The sequence below is a fragment of the Macaca fascicularis genome, chromosome 10, assembly GCF_037993035.2.
Source record: "Macaca fascicularis isolate 582-1 chromosome 10, T2T-MFA8v1.1".
Taxonomy (NCBI): domain Eukaryota; kingdom Metazoa; phylum Chordata; class Mammalia; order Primates; family Cercopithecidae; genus Macaca; species Macaca fascicularis.
Window position 1 is genome coordinate 99,777,210 of NC_088384.1, and position 17,163 is coordinate 99,794,372.

Here is a 17,163-nt window from a genome sequence, read left to right on the forward strand (position 1 = left end):
CAGGCGTGAGCCACAGTGCTGGGCCTAAAATTAGATGATATCTTACTGTTTTACAACTTTATTTTTCTAGTTAATATATCTTTCCATGTTGTTATGTGTATTCAGATCTCTAACATTCCTGAATTTGCCCTATCTTATTTAACCGTTATATTGATGAACATCTGTAACTATTTCCATCAATGCTATAATGAACATCATCATTCAGTTTCTTTGTACATTTGCTGAACTATGTGTCTTTTTTTTTTTTTTTTTTTAAAGACAGAGTCTTGCTCTGTCGCCAGGCTAGAGTGCAGTGGCACGATCTCAGCTCACTGCAACCTCCGTCTCCTGGGTTCAAGTCATTCTGCTGCCTCAGCCTCCCAAGTAGCTGGGATTACAGGCATGCACCACATGCTCAGCTAATTTTTGTGTTTTTTAGTAGAGAGAGGGGTTTCACCATGTTGGCCACGATGGTCTCGGTCTCTTGACCTCGTGATCCTCCCGCCTCGGCCTCCCAAAGTGCTGGGATTACAGGTGTGAGCCACTGCGCCCGGCCGGTTGATTTTATAATGTGGAATGGTTGGGTAAAATAGTGTGGACATTTGAAGTTTTCATAAGCGTTGCTGAATTGCTGCCAAAGGGATTGTACTGTTTAATTCTGCTATCAGCAGTATATGGGACTGCTTGTTTCCAGCCTCATTGTCAATACCAGCTATGGTTATATAAAAAAAACTTTGCCAGTTTTAATGAGCAACAGATGCATTATCATGTTCTTATTTTGATTGAATTACTTTGGAGTTGATGAGTTTTTTTTTCCAGCTTTATTAAGATATAATTGACAAATAAATTGCATATATTGACCAGGCGCGGTGGCTCATGCCTGTATTCCCAGCACTTTGGGAGGCTGAAGTGGGCGGATCACTTGAGGCTAGGATGGTCAATATGGTGAAACCCCATCTCTACTAAAAATATAAAAAATTAACCGGGTGTGGTGGTGCACTTCTGTAGTCCCAGCTGCTCAGGAGGCTGAGGCATGAGAATGACTTGAACCTGGGAGGCAGAGGTTGCAGTGAGCTGAAAGTGTGCCTCTGCACACCAGCCTGGGTGACAACAAGACTCTGTCTCAAAAAACAACAAAAAAATTGCACATGTTTATGGTGTACAACATGATGTTTTGATTCATTGTTTTGGTTTTCATTTCGTTTACTATTAATGAGGTTGAGTAACAAATTACCCCTTAGTTTGTTATTTGGCTTGGTTGCCTTTTTTTTTTTTTTTTGGTCTTGTTATTGATTTGTACATTTTATTTGTATATTAAGGGTGTTACTCCTTTATCATGTAGTAACTATTTTTTCCCAGTTTGCTAGCTTTTTTATTTCTTTATTTTATAAAGGTATAATTTACATACAGCAAAATTCACTTTTTTTTTGTTTGTTGGTTTTATAGAGATGGGGTTTCCCTATGTTGCCCAGGTGGTCTTGAACTCCTGGGCTCAAGGATCTGTCTGCCATGGCCTCCCAAAGTGCTGGGATTACAGGCATGAGCTACCGCACCCAGCGTTTTTTTTTTTTTTTTTGGAGATGGACTCTCACTCTGTCGCACAGGCTGGAGTGCAGTGGTGCAATCGCAGCTCACTGCAACCTTCGCCTCCTGGGTTCAAGCGATTCTCCTGCCTCAGCCTCCCGAGTAGCTAGGACTACAGGCATGTGCCACCACGCCCAGCTAATTTTTTGTATTTTTAGAGACAGGGTTTCACCATGTTAGCCAGGATGGTCTTAATCTCTCGACCTCATGATCCGCCCGTCTTGATCTCCTGAAGTGTTGGGATTACAGGTGTGAGCCACCATGCTTGGCCTTTTTTTTTTTTTTAAATGAGACAGGGTCTTGCTCTGTACCCCAGGCTGTAGTGCAGTGGTGTGATCATAGCTCACTGCAACCTTCAACTCTTGAACTCAAGGGATCCTCTTGCCTGAGCCTTTCAGAGTTCTGGGATTATGGATGTGAGCCACTGCACCCAGCCCCATCCCCTACCCTTTTTTTTTTTATTAGACTCTTCTATGTTGCCCAGGCTGGAGGGCAGTGGTGTGATCATAGCCCATTGCAACCTTGAGCTCATGAGCTCAAGGGATCCACTTGCCTCAGCCTCCCAAAGTGCTAGGGTTACAGGCATAAGCCACTGTACCTGGTCCTTTAATTTTTAATGTTTATTTAAGCTTTAAAAATTAAATTTTTAATTTTTTTTGAGACCGAGTTTTGCTCTTGTTACCTAGGCCGGAGTGCAATGGCATGATCTCAGCTCACTGCAACCTCCGCCTCCCAGGTTCAAGTGATTCTCCTGCCTCAGCCTCCAAGTAGCTGGGATTACAGGTGCGTGCCACCACGCCTGGCTAATTTTTTTTGTATTTTTAGTAGAGACAGAGTTTCACCATGTTGGCCAGGCTGATCTCGAACTCTTGACCTCAGGTGATCCACCCACTTCGGCCTCCCAAAGTGCTGGGATTACAGGCGTGAGCCACTGCACCCAACCTCTGTGTACTACTACTTTCATCTGAGCCATTTGAGAGTTAGTTATGTAGCATAGTTTCCTAAGAATAAGGCCATTTGCTTACATAACCACAGTAAAGTTATATTCAATCCAGGGAATTTAAGCTTAATTCAGGATGTTTATCTACAGTTTATATTCCATTTTTCCCTGCCCATGATGCAGTCTAGGACCAGACATTGCATTTAGTTGTCCTATCCCTTTAGTCCGCCTTTCTTAGTCTCATGATATTGACATTTTTGAAGTATATGGTATGGGTAATTATTTTGTAGAATGTTTCTCTATTTGGGTTCATCAGAGTTTCCTTCTTAGATTCAGGTTGTGTAAGTTTTAGCTAGAAATTACTATAGAGTCTATATCTCAGCGAAATCCAAATGGTGTACTCTTGTGTCTTTCAGGGAAGTCTTCTGACCAACTGGCCCTCTGTCCCTCCTACCATAAAGGAGGAGGAAAGCAGTGAGGAGGAACCTGCAGCAGCCACCACTTCAAAGGAGCAGGAGCCCATCCCTAAAGATCTGGACGCAGTACGAACACCCGAGCCCTTGGAGGAATTTCCGAAGCGTGAGGACCAGGAAGGCTCCCCACCGGAAATGAGTCTGCCCTACAAGTGGGTGGTGGAGGCAGCCAACCTCCTCATCCCTGCTGTGGGGTCTAGCCTCTCTGAAGCCCTGGACTTGATTGAGTCGGTATGTTGGTCACAACATTTCACAGTAGGCACAGAACACCCCTAGCAGGAAGTGCTTCTCTCGTGGGCCCACATCCTTTTGCTCATTCCATCTCCCTGCTAACAGTTACTGACTTGATGCTGAGTGCCCAGCCCTAACCGAAGGGCTGGGGACACCAGGGTCATCACCATACAGTCCCTGTCTTTGGGGAACTCCTGGTGTGTGCAGCAGGAATTTGTGGTGGCATCTGACCTCTATGTATGGCACAGGGCAGGGTGGGAAGGCTGCCCAGAGGAGGTGGCACTGCACTGAGTCCTAAAGGTTGACTGCAGGTGACAGCACAGGACAGCGTGGTATTTGTGGCATCACACATGGTTGGGCCTCCCTGAAGAGGAGCCCAGGAAGTGCCAAGGCTTGGTGCTGGTCTTGGAGTGGAGTGGGTTCTGGTTACTCAGGGTGGGGCAGCCATTGAGCCCGTGTTGTGGTTACTGTGTTGGCTGTGGGGTTGTGTCCTTTGAGGAGGGCTTCTTAGTGTGACACCCCAGCTTCTGACTGCATCAGCCAGGCCTGCCGTGTAGAGCGGGTTTTGGGAGGTGAAAGACCAGAGGCCTGGTCACTGGGGTGCGGAGTCCAGTATGGGGGTCCATGTTCGCCTTCCCACTCAGGTGTCTTCCGTCCTAGAACATCCTACTGCCAGGGTCAGCTTAATATACAGTCTGCGTGTTATCCTGTGAGGCGTGTCATTTCTGTTTTGTAGGTGAGACTGAGACTCAGAGAGGTCAAGTAGTATACCCATGGTTGCACAGCAAGTACACTTGGTGGTCTTGACTGCCGTGCTGTGCTCCTGCTACTACTTGATGAAGGGTTGGAGGGCCATCTACTCAGGCCCTCTTTCACTCTAGGTCTCACCTCTTGACCCCAGTGACTGGGACTGGACCCAGCTACAGGCTCTGTGGTGCTCCCACCTCCAGGGATTGTCAGAGGAGTTTGAGAGGCACTAGCACATTCATGGATTCTCAGCACAGCTCTGAAGCAAGCACTGGGCACCATCCCTCGCCCGAGCTCTGAGGGGAGTGTTGAGAGGAGACTCCGCCCCTCTATGCCTGGCACACTGTTTATACCACAGCATCACCTCCCTTTACCCTAGACTGTTCTGTTTTCTTTTGCTTGCAGGCACAGCTCGCCTGTATTGAGCACCCACTGATTGCCAGAGCCAGTGCTTAGTGAGTAATTACAGTACCTAAGATTTGAGTGCTTGCCACTTGCCAGGCCCACCACTTGCTACCTAATGTGTGGGCTCTTCGTTGGTCTTTTCTTTTTGAGATGGAGCCTTGCTGTGTCGCCCAGGCTAGAGTGCAGTGGTGTGATCTCAGCTCACTGCAAGCTCCGCCTCCTGGGTTCACGTCATTCTCCTGCCTCATCGTCCCAAGTAGCTGGGACTACAGGCGCCTGCCACCACGCCCGGCTAATTTTTTGTATTTTTTAGTAGAGACGGGGTTTCAGCGTGTTAGCCAGGATGGTCTCGATCTCCTGACCTCGTGATCTGCCCGCCTCAGCCTCCCAAAGTGCTGGGATTACAGGCGTGAGCCACCGCGCCCGGCTTTAGTTGGTCTTTAACAACCTGTGAGGTGGGTAGTGGACTCATCAACAGTGAGAGCACCCCACACTCAGAGAGGTTAGGAGAGTTTTACATAGCTGGTGACCTCCAGGAACAGGAGTCAGGCCCTGCTGTCCGTCCGGCTCAGAGCTCAGGCTGTTTCCACGATGACCTTCAGCGCCTGTTGGGGGAGTTACTGCATATGTGGAAATCCTGTCTTCCTTCCTCTGCTTCGTCCACTTGAGTGGTCCTTGTAGGATGTACTGGGGCCTCCCTGAGGTTGGGGTGTGGGCCTGAGGTCGGTCCTGCCCCCAGCTGGCCTCCATCCTTAGGAGTGAATTGCCCCAGGCTCCTGCAAGTCCTGGGAACCAGAACTCGGCATTAGCATCTGGGTCCCCTCAGAGACCAGAACCCAAAGACCAGAAGCCTTTTGGTTTGTGCTGTGATTTACTGGGTAAAGGAGGGAAAACCTGTAGTGACTCACAGGCTTGTTCTAGCAGCTGAGTAACTTCGGGAAGACCAAATCCCCTTAGCTCAGCTTCCTTGGTGTGAAAGGGAAAGTAATGCTTCCGTGGCAGAATTGTGGGGATTGGAAACAACTTTTGTGAGCTGCCCCAAGGAGGCATCAATGATGAGTGACATCCCATTCACTGCTCTATATTTCGTTCTATAAAAAATATCTGCAGGCTGGGTACTGTGGTTCATGCCTATAATCCCAGCACTTTGGGAGGCTGAGGTGAGAGGATCACATGAGCCCAGGAATTTGAGACCAGCCTGGGTAACGTAGCGGAACACAGTCTCTGTAAAAAATCTTTTAAAAAATCAGCTGAAACTGGGTGCAGTGGCTCACACCTGTCATCCCAGCACTTGGGGAGGCCGGGACTGTCAGATCACCTGAGGTCAGGAGTTCGAGACCAGCCTAGCTAATATGGTGAAACCCTGTCTCTACTAAAAGTACAAAAATTAGGTGGGCGTGATGGCACATGCCAGTAGTCCCAGCTACTCAGGAGGCTGAGGCGAAGGTTGCAGTGAGCCGAGATTGCACCATTGCACCACAGCCTGGGCAACAGAGTGAGACTCTGTCTCAAAAAAAAAGAAAGATAAAAAATTAGCCAAGAATGGTGGTACATGCCTGTATAGTCCCAGCTACTTGGGAGGCTGAGGCGGGAGGATCGCTTGAACCCAGGAGTTTAAGCCTGCAGTGAGCTGTGATTGTGCTACTATCCTCCAGCGTAGGCAACAGAGTGAGACCCTGTCTCTTTAAAGGAAAAAAGAATCTATGAAAATATAGATGTATAGTCATAGAAAACTTTGAGGAAATGCATGAAATATTAATGATTGATCCTGAGCTGTGGGATCATACTTGACACTTACATATTTCCTTTAATGAACAAGTCCTCTTGTATTAAGAGCATAGTAATTGCAATTCCTAACTTCCCTCCCTGGGCAGGACCCCGACGCTTGGTGCGACCTGAGTAAATTTGACCTCCCTGAGGAGCCATCTGCAGAGGACAGTATCAACAACAGCCTAGTGCAGCTGCAAGCGTCACAGCAGCAGCAGGTCCTGCCACCCCGCCAGCCTGCTGCCCCAGTGCCCAGCGTGACCGAGTACCGCCTGGATGGCCACACCATCTCAGACCTGAGCCGGAGCAGCCGGGGGGAGCTGATCCCCATTTCCCCCAGCACTGAAGTCGGGGGCTCTGGCATTGGCACGCCGCCCTCGGTGCTCAAGCGGCAGAGGAAGAGGCGTGTGGCCCTGTCCCCTGTCACTGAGAATAGCACCAGTCTGTCCTTCCTGGATTCCTGTAACAGCCTCACGCCCAAGAGCACACCTGTTAAGACCTTGCCCTTCTCGCCCTCCCAGGTGCGTGGACCCCACTGTGGCAGCTTACTGGGTTGGTACAGACACCTAGTGTTCAGTGCTGGGGCAAGGGTGAGCAAAACCAGACCTGGCTCTGTCCTCATGCAGCTTACGCTCTGGTAGGAAGACCAGTTAACTGAAAAAGACCCAGAAAATGTGATAATCAGGATGAAGGAGAAGGCTTATGGTGCTGCATATGTGTATCTAGTCTGGGCGAGTCCAGGAAGACTGCCAGGAGGAGAAGGAGGATGCTGGTAGCTGGGTAATGAAGGAGAGGAAGAGAACTGTCATGTTTGTTCATTCCATTTGTGGAACCTATTTCGTAGCAGACTTGCCAGCCCTGGGGAGCAAAGATGAAGATGATGGGTTGTCCCCAGCACTGACTGGCCCTGCCTGGTGCTGGGAAGAGCTGGGATAGCCAGTGCTGGGAATGAGCTTGTAATGAACCAGAATAGAGTGTGGGAAGTGCCATGTGATAGCAATTGCGAAGTCACTGAGAACTCACTGTCCTGGGTGTTGCCCCTGGGTGCCCTTTTAGTAACACACAGAGCTTCGGGAGCCGGGATGGATGCCAAGAGTCTCTCCGAGACAGAGGTCATGGGGGGCACCTGGCCTTCTGCAGAGAGGTATCTGGGCTGGTTCTTGAGCACCTTGACCAAAGGCACAGAAAAGGAAGGGCAGAGAGGATGTGTGGAGTCGTGGGGGGTGGTGCAGGGCCTTGGTGGGCGTAGGTATAACCTCGGGCTTTGGCTGTCATTAGGTCTGTTCTTCCCGTGAGGCTGTGGGTGAGAGCGAGGCCCTGAGGTGGCCCGGTGCAGGAGGCAACCCTGTCATCATGGGTCAGGATGGCTAGTGGCATTTTGAGAGAGTCCCATGTTGGTTTGCTCCAGCTGCTTAACATAGTACCACAGACTCGGTGGATTTGACAACAGAAATTAAGCATCATTGGTTTCTTCTGAGGCCTCTCTCCTTGGCTTGTAGATGCTGGCTCCTCCTGTGTTTTCACGTGGTCGCCTGTGTCCTAATCTATTATTTTTTCTTTTAAAACCTCTTATTTTATAATCTTATAAGGATACCAGTTATTGGATTAAGGCCCACTCTAATGACTTTATTTTTTTATTTTTATTTTTTTATTTTTTTATTTTTTTGAGACGGAGTCTCGCTCTGTCGCCCAGGCTGGAGTGCAGTGGCCGGATCTCAGCTCACTGCAAGCTCCGCCTCCCGGGTTCACGCCATTCTCCTGCCTCAGCCTCCCGAGTAGCTGGGACTACAGGCGCCCACCACCTCGCCCGGCTAGTTTTTTGTATTTTTTTAGTAGAGACGGGGTTTCACCGTGTTAGCCAGGATGGTCTCGATCTCCCGACCTCGTGATCCGCCCGTCTCGGCCTCCCAAAGTGCTGGGATTACAGGCTTGAGCCACCGCGCCCGGCTATTTTTATTTTTTGAGATGGAGTCTTGTTCTATTGTCCAGGCCGGAGGCTGGAGTGCGGTGGCATGATCACAGCTTACTGCAACCTCCACCTCCCAGGTTCAAGTAATTTTCCTGCCTCAGGCTCCTGAGTAGCTGGGATTACAGGCATGGGCCACCATGCCCAGCTATTTGTTGTTGTTGTTGTTTTAGTAGAGATGGGATTTCACCATGTTGGCCAGACTGGTCTCGAACTCCTGACCTCAAGTGATCCACCCGCCTTGGCCTCCCAAAATGCAGGGATTACAGGCCTGAGCCACCGCGCCCAGCCTCTATTGACTTTATTTTAACTTACCACTTTATTTTTTATTTTTATTTTTTGAGATGTAGTCTTGCTCTGTTGCTCAGGCTGGAGTGCAGTGGCATGATCTCAGCTCATTGCAGCCTGCATCTCCCAGGTTCAAACAGTTCTCCCACCTCAGCCTCCCGAGTAGCTGGGATTACAGGTGCCTGCCACCATGGAGTTTTACCATGTTGACCAGACTATAACTTACCACTTTATTTATTTATTTATTTTTTTGAGAGGGAGTCTTGCTCTGTTGTCCAGGGTGCAGTAGTGCAGTCTCAGCTCACTGCAACTTGTGCCTCCTGGGTTCAAGCAATTCTCCTGCTTCAGCCTCTCGAGTAACTGGGATTACAGGGCCCACCACCATGCCTGGCTAATTTTTGTATTTTTAGTAGAGTCGGAGTTTCACCATGTTGGCCAGGCTGGTCTCGAATGCCTGACCTCAGGTGATCCACCTGCCTCTGCCTCCCACAGTCCTGGGATTACAGGCGTGAGCCACTGCGCCTGCCCTAACTAACCGCTTTAAAGGCCTTATCTCCAAGTATTAATATAGTCCCATTCTGAGGTGCTGAGAGTTGGGACTTGAGGATGTAAATTTGAGGGAGACACAGGTCAGTCTGTAACATGCTGCAAGTGAGGGCTGCTGGCTGGAGAAGGAAGGCAGGGTCCCTGAGCTACTATTTGGGCAGCTCAGGATGATGGAGCATGGTGGCCGCCCTACGCCAGAGACCCCATTTAGAGTGGTGACCCTGAGGGTTGCAGATGGCTCTCTATTACAGCATCTTCAGGGCAGGGAGGGAAGAGAGGGTGGTGCTTCAAAGAATGGATGCTGACTTATGTCTAGATTTGAGTCTCACCTCTAGCATTCAGTGCAAGACTCAAAACTTCTCTAAGCTTTGGTTTTCTTACCTGTAAAAGGGAGATAGTAATAGTGCCTATGTCTCAGGATTTGTGGGAACTAAATTATTTGTGTGAAGTGCTTAGCACTGGCAAGAGAAGGTGCCTTCTAAATGATAACCCCCCACCACCAGGATCACTACAACTGTCACATGCCTTGCACCTTCACAGGTCAGTTCAGAGCTAGTTTTATTTCTTCTGAGAAGGAGCCGCTCTCCCGCAGTTGGCTTCCTGTGCCTTAACTGCGTCATGGCACTTGAGTAGAGATGGCAAAAGCTAGGATTAGGGTGACGGAACCCCAGCGGCCTGTGTGAACCTGCTTGGTGGGCACCTGGTATCGATCTGTCCCAGTCTTTGTTCTCTGGTGTCTGATGGTCAGGAGGGGACCTCAGTATCAGAGAGCAGACGTTTTGGGGGAGGAGCTCAAGGATCTCTACCCATGACCCCCTGAGGTCTCAGGAATCCACATGCAGGTGATCATTTTGTCTTGTTCCCTCTCTCTTCTTCGGCAGTTTCTGAACTTCTGGAACAAACAGGACACATTGGAGCTGGAGAGCCCCTCGCTGACATCCACCCCAGTGTGTAGCCAGAAGGTGGTGGTCACCACACCACTGCACCGGGACAAGACACCCCTGCACCAGAAACATGCTGCGTGAGTGCTGTAATGCCCCCCACCTTCGCCGTCCTCTCCCTCAGCAACATGAGACCGTGGGCTTGAGGACCACTCAAGCTGGTAGAACAGTGGGAGGGGACACCCTTGGAATAACACTGGAGACTGTTTGAAGAAAGGCCTCTCCTTTCTGGCCACCACGATTTATCATTTTTGTCAGTATAGTCTGGGGCTCCACCTGTGCTTTTCCTCATTTGTTATTTTTTAATTTGATAGTTTCCTTTTTTGTGATCCTCCTGCCTCAGCCTCCTGAGTAGCTGGGACGCTAGGTGCATGCCACCATGCTCATCTAATAAAATTTTTTAAGAGGTGAGGTCTTGCTACTTTATCTGGGCTGGTTTTGAACTGGCCTTAAAGTGATCCTGCCACAGCCTCCCAAAACGCTGGGATTACAGGCGTGAGCTACTGCACTTGGCCCTCATTTGATAATTTTCTGTCTCAGGAACAGACAGAGTCCATATTAGCCTGAAAAACATAATCTCTTCCCCTTCCTAAGGTTTCAAGTGCAAATTCTCTGTGTTTGAGCAGCCTTATGTGCAAGGCGGAAGTGCCCCAGTCCCTCCATCTGGACTGGAGGCTGCATTCCTCTCCTCTGAGCTTACGGAGCACGGCGTTTTCTGTCTGGAAGCCTGTGCACGTTGCTCGACAGCCTGCTTTTATGGAAGTGCTTTTACAATAAATTGACTTCCTCGAGTCATCATGATTCTAAATTCCAGGTAGAGAGAGTTGCTTAACTATTCCCCTGCTTGATACATTAGCTGGAGGAGGAAATCATTATTTTGTGATTCAGAAGTCAGCTCAGGAATTTTAGCCCTGATAATGATATAATTTCAGGAAAAGATCTGTGACTCCCTTAGTCAGAAATCATTCTCCAAAGTCCGGCTCAGTGGCTCACACTTGTAATCCCAGCACTTGGGAGGCTGAGGTGGGAGGATCACTTGAGACTAGGGGTTTAAGAACAGTCTGGGCAATATAGGGAGACACTGTCTATCCAAAAAAAAGAAAAAGAAAATTTTTATTTATTTTTGAGATGGAGTCTTGCTTTGTCACCCAGGCTGGAGGGCAGTGACGCAATCTCAGCTCACTGCAACCTCTGCCTCCCAGGTTCAAGTGGTTCTCCTGCCTCAGCCTCCTGAGTAGCTGGGATTACAGGTGTGAGCCACCACACCTGGCTAATTTTTGTATTTTTAGTAGAAACAGGGTTTCACCATGTTGGTCAGGCTGGTCTCAAACTCCTGACTATGTGATCCACCCACCTCGGCTTCCCAAAGTGCTGGGATTACATGTGTGAGCCACCGCTCCCAACCAAAAAAAATTTTTTTAATTAGCTGGACATGGTGGTGTGTGCCTGTAGTCCCAGCTACTCGGGAGGCTGAAGTGGGAGGATTGCTTGAGCCCAGGAGTTTGAAGCTGCAGTGAGCTATGGTTGACTACTGCACTCCAGCCTAGGTGACAGAGCGTGACCCTCTTTCTAGTTTTTGTTGTTGTTGTTGTTGTTAAAGAAAGAGAAAAGAAATCCATCTCTAAAGAGTTGATCTGAAGTGTGACTTAGATAGGTTTCATGATAAATGATTGTCCATTCAAACCAGAATCCTGGACTTTGGATCTAAGCCCTTAAACAGAGATGCTGTCACTACAAAGGCATTGATACTTCTCTCTCTCCCTTTCTTTCTTATCCATGTGGCCTCATTTGCTGCCTCCCTCCAACTCCTTTTTTCTATAGGAAGAAGCATCTCCAGTGTTCATTCCTCTTTAGATCCATATGTCCATCTTATTCCTTCTGAAGGCCATCCTTTAACCATGTAGTGTGGGCCTGCTGGTGAATTCTAATTTTTATAGTTTTTGCTAATTTTTCTATTTTTTTTGTAGAGATGGGGTTTCACCATGTTGGCCAGGCTGGTCTCTAACTCAAGGCCTGCCTTGGCCTCCCAAAGTGCTGGTGTTATAGGAGTGAGCTGTAATCCAGCTGTTATTCTTTTGTAGAGAGTCTCTTTAGTTATCCCTCAAATTTGCCAGGCTGTATGGTGGTGTGGTTATTTCTCTATTTTTTTCCTCCCTGGCTTTCATATCAGACTAAAGATTCAAACCTTGAGCTGAGGAAGTGTTTATTTCTTTAGTTTTTCTTTTCCTGTCTGCCCCTTCTCCTACCTTACGAATTCCTTCCTATATAGGCTGGATTGATCTGTGTCTTTTTCGTCTTCATACTCCTCTTCGCCATCTTGAGCCATATCCTTAATCTGCCAAGAACATGATGGGATTGTTTTCTGATTCACCAGTTTGGTTGTCTGTGGTTTCTAACTTGCTGAGTTCTCTGACGTACAGAGCTGCGTGTTTTATCTCCAAGCAATCTTTCGAATTCCCTTTTCAAGTCAGCCTCCCTGCCTCCCTGAGGTTTCTTTTTGAGATAGTCTTGCTCTGTCCCCAAGGTTGAATGCAGTGGTCTGATCATGGCCCGCTGTAGCTTCTACCTCCCAGGCTCAAGCGATCCTCCCACCTCAGCCTCCTAACTAGCAGAGACCTCAGGTGTGCACCACCATGCCTGGCTAATTTTCTTGTTTTTTGGAGAGACAGGGTCTCACTGTGTTGCCCAGGCTAGTCTTGAACTCTGGGACTCAAGCAATCCTTCCGCCTCAGCCTCCTAAAATGCTGGCATTACAGGGGTGAGTCACCAGGCCCGGCCTCTCCCTGAGTTTTCTAATGTGTGTATATACACTTTTTTCTTTCTTTTTTTTCCGAGACAAGGTCTCTCTTAGTCACCTAGGCTGGAGTGCAGTGGTGTAATCATGGCTCACTGTAGCCTCGAATTCCGGGCTTGAGTGGCCCTCCTCCCATAGTCTCTGGAGTAGTTGGGACTACAAGCACCACCGTGGCTGGCTGATTTTTTTATTTTTAGTAGAGATGGAGTCTCTCTGTGTTACCCAGGCTGTTCTTGAACTCCTGGCCTCAAGTGATCCTCTCCTGTTAGCCTAACACTAATCCTAGAGTGTTAGGATTACAGGTGTGAACCACCGCCTTTGGCCATGTGTGGGCTTTTAGTCCTTGTTGATGCCACGAATTAGAGGGGTTCTGGAACTTTCTAATGTTCCTCAGAAACTCCATTGTCCCATGGAGATGCTTGAGTGGCTCAGATTCACCCCTGTGAGCTATGGTTTGAACTGTAAGATGTGTACATTTGACCTGTGCTTACCTGTCTTCGCTCTTCCTTACAGAGGGGGATCTCTGTGTGTCCCAGATGGGGGAATAACAAGGGTTTGGGAAGAAACTGTGGATCCCTGCCTGATCTCTAGGTCCTGAGGAAGGAAGAAAAGAATGGTCTGCACTTGTACTAGTTTTTTTATCCCCCCATGGAGTGGCTGGCCAGTTGCGGGAAGTGGAGGCGTCCAGGCCCCAGGCTGCTGTCTCTAGGAGTTGGCCTCATGACCTGAGTCCCTGGCTACCTGGGCTTTTCTCTCATCCTCTAAGTGCCTTGGTTATGCCATGAGAGTCAGCCATGGTGGCATCTCCAGGTGACTAGGGTCACATACTAGCACAAGGGCTCATGTTTGTGGAACCTGGTAGCTTCCTTCAGAGCTGACATTTGCCCACAGCCAGCCTGGCCCTGCCGCATATCGCCAGCCCTGGTGCTCTGGGGTGTGAGGTGCCTCTTCTGTCCCCCTGCTCCAGGGGCAGGCGGAAATCACCCATGGTGGGTCCACATCTCATAGAAGTATCTTACAGTTCTGCTTCTGGACCAGACCATCCTGAGTTTTTTCTGTGCTCTGCTGAAGGGTTTCCTCCGCATGTCCATCACCTTGGTGAACTCTCAGGAGACCTGGGAAGATGCTGGCCTCACCTCTCGCCCCTCCTTTCCCTCAGTGTGCTGCTGACATCCTTCTCACACAGGCTGTCCCGGGAGAGCTGGGCAGGATGGGATCTTCCTGGGTTCCCACCTTGCTCCGTGCCCCCTCACTGTTCCTGAAGTGTGGCCATGGGCTGCCTTGTTTTCTGGAAAGTCCCAAGTCTGGACCGTGACTGAACAGCATTCTCAGCTATCTGCCACCCGTCTGGAGCTCCTGGCCCCTCTTAGACTCCCCTTTTCCTTCTGTTTCCCCCGAGCCCCTGACTTTGACCTGCAGGGTGGAGAGAGGGATGGGAAGAGAACTTGTGCTGGGCCAAAGGTCACATTGGGGGAAGGTGGAGCCAGGGCAGCAGAGTGCCTGGCGTCGGCCCCTGTCCTGTCACTAATTCCCCTGCTCTGGCCCCTGGCAGGTTTGTAACCCCAGATCAGAAGTACTCCATGGACAACACTCCCCACACACCAACCCCATTCAAGAACGCCCTGGAGAAGTACGGACCCCTGAAGCCCCTGGTACGTGGTGTGGTCACTGCCGTGGATCTCTGCCCAGTGGGATCCCTTGGGTTCATCCAACCATGTTCAGTCCACAGGACGCTTCCCTCTGAGGTCTCCCTTGATTCTTCCTCCTGAGAAGATGCGGAGATCCTGGTAGTATAAATGGGGAAGCTGAGGCTGCTCCTTGTCACTTCCTCCGACTGCTCCTGAGCACCTGAGTGTGCAAGCAGGCTCTGGCTAGTGCTGGAGACATGGGGGTATCCTGTGACACTCAGCCTCAGGATGGGGGAGACTGATGTGGAATACAAATAACTCAAACACTTTCAGGCAAAGATAAGCACTGTGCCTAGTTCAGAGAAGTGGCAAATTGCTGCTCTGGCCTGTCTTCTGACCAACTCCCAGTTCTCTACAGAGCACTGGAAAGCCCCAGGGACGTCTTTCCCACAGTGTGCAGGCTGCACTTCTCCCCTGCTCTTCCCAGTGATGGGATGGTTGTGTTTTCTCTGTGAAAACAGGAGTTGGCACCTTGGGCTTTCTGAAACACATAGGTGTTTTAGAAATCGGTGGAGGGTTGTGGAGGCACTGGACTGTGAACAAGGTCTGCAGTTGGTCCCCCTGCCCTCTGTCTCCACTGCGTGGAGCCTCCTATGAAGCCCAAGGGTGGCTGGGAGCTGAGGCTCCCCTGGGCCTGCCATGGAACTGATTCTGAGTCAAGCAGACTTTCCACGGACCATGCTGCATGGGCCGAGGAGAGGCACAGTTAGTGCTCCTTTCCTGTTGCAGTGGAGGTTCAGCTCCTCTACTAAAGTATCTGCGTGCTCTCCAAACAGGTGTGAGGGCAAATCTCATGACCTTGGCAGCTGCAATTAAAGTTTGCAGGGGCTTTTCGGGTGACTTCTGAGGAGTTGCTGTGCTTCACACCTTTCACTCTTAGTAGCACTCTCCCTCCCCTGTTCTCTGTTGCCTGAAGCTGGAGAGGTCCTTGGTACCCCCAGGCCTGAGAGAAGGAAATGGATTTGAGAGCCCCCATTAGTGTGGAACAAAGGGTTGAGTGAGCCTGGGCTTTGAGCCGTCGGGGTCCTAATTCAGCAGCTGTGTGACTATGTGCCGGGCTCTTGATCTCTGAGCCTCTGTTTCTACCTGCGTAAGATGACAGTTATTGCACAGGGCTGTGTGAGGGTTACTGTGTGTCTCTGGGCTGCTCCCAGCCATGGCAGGCCCGCGGGAATCAAGGTCATCAGCTGCTTGTCCAAGGCAGCAGTTAGTGGTTGTGAGTGGTGTATGTGAGATCTGCATCCTGGCGTCAGGCCTTCTTCGTGCCTTACCCAGGACAGCCCAGTTGCAGCTGGGTTGGCCCCACTGTCCCACACACAGACAGCCCGAGTGTGGTGCCTCACATGGGCTGCCCCGCACCTACCCACAGCCGCAGACCCCACACCTGGAGGAGGACTTGAAGGAGGTGCTGCGCTCTGAGGCTGGCATCGAACTCATCATCGAGGATGACGTCAGGTCTGAGAAGCAGAAGAGGAAGCCTGGGGTGAGTGGGGTCGGGGTGGGAGAGCCTGGGCAGGGGGAGTTGGAGCCGTGGCATGGGGGAGGCATCTGGGGACAGGTTGTAGAAAGTGAGGCGCTGGGGAGAATGGGGGTGCAGCATGTCCCCTTTGCCCCCTTTCTCACGGTGGTTGTCAAGGAAACTGACAAGATAAGGACAGTGTCTCTGGGACCCTCCCCTGCTCCCCTTTGAAGGATTCACTTACTTATCCAACATTGTGTTCGGACCCTGCTCAAGTGGGGCTGGGCTGGATGTCGTGGATGGAGCAGCGATTAAGACCCATACTGGATCTCCCCTTAGTGTTCGGGGGCAGAGACAGATGCTAGACAGACACACCATGACTAAATTCACAGGGTACCAAGGGCTGCAGAAAGGGAGGTTCCAAGGGAATCCTTTGAATGGAGGCAGGGCGGTCGAGACGAACCAGCCAGGCCAGGCAGCGCTGGGCTGAGTGTCAGGCTGCATGAGCTGGGGGTGGGGGGAATAGGTTCAGGTGAGGTGGAGTCTGCAGGGATTCCTGGGCAGGGGGGCAGGGAAGGGACTGTCCCAAGCCTCCATTCTATGCCAGCCTTCCTGCCACTGTGTTGTTAGCTTTCGTGACAGTGCGTGATCCCTTTGAGTCTCCTTGTGCTCCTCTTTTTTCCCAGACTGCTCTCCTCAAGGGAGAGCTGGGAACAGTGGGATGTACAGGGTGTTAGGTAAGGAGGAGAGGTAGGCGGTCAGCCTGGGCGGGACTTGCCTGAGCTGGCACCCCATGTGCAGGTGGAGAGAACTTGGACCCTTGACTCCAGGGCCCTCCCTGGCCTCTCCTTGGTGGGGATGGTGGTTGTGAGACGTAGCAGCCCCTGCTGGGTGCACTGTTGGGTGGAGGGGTGGGGTGTGACTCTCAGAGCTGCTCCCTGGTATCGGAGCAGACCCTGGACCTGCTTCTGTGAGGTGCATGGTTAGGGATGGGACATTCCTTGCTTGTATTAGGCGTTTGAAGAGGGGCTTGTCTCAAGCGATTTGTGTTCCCATATTACTGGCCTGTGGGTGGTATTTTAGGTGTTACTGGGATGATTCTCTGCTGGGCCTGTTTGAGGGGCTGTGTCTGGTCCATTCGGGGTGAGAGCAAGTCACTTTGTGGTGGAGGTTCATGCTGTGTTCACTGCTCACTGTTGCAGCACCTGGCAGGACAGGGTCTACCTTAGGTACAGAGTCTGTAATGGGGCCATAGGGCCTAACTTTCCCAGCACCCCGCCCCCCCATTCTTCTAACAGCAGATTCCCGCTAGCTGGGCCTTGCTCCAAGTCTGCACTGCAGCAGGGCCTGGTTTT

General features: G+C 50.4%; 1 protein-coding gene across 3 annotated transcripts in view; it reads left to right on the plus strand.

Moving 5' to 3' along the window:
* MYBL2 (MYB proto-oncogene like 2) overlaps window positions 1-17,163 on the plus strand; it is a 52,971-nt gene that overhangs the window by 31,733 nt on the left and 4,075 nt on the right. For all 3 annotated transcript variants that reach the window (XM_005569048.5, XM_074005387.1, XM_005569049.5), the window contains 5 exons: window positions 2,920-3,207; window positions 6,234-6,647; window positions 9,808-9,947; window positions 14,214-14,313; window positions 15,719-15,832. In XM_005569048.5, coding sequence (XP_005569105.1) covers window positions 2,920-3,207; window positions 6,234-6,647; window positions 9,808-9,947; window positions 14,214-14,313; window positions 15,719-15,832 — 1,056 coding nt within the window. The remainder of the gene's footprint in view (window positions 1-2,919; window positions 3,208-6,233; window positions 6,648-9,807; window positions 9,948-14,213; window positions 14,314-15,718; window positions 15,833-17,163) is intronic.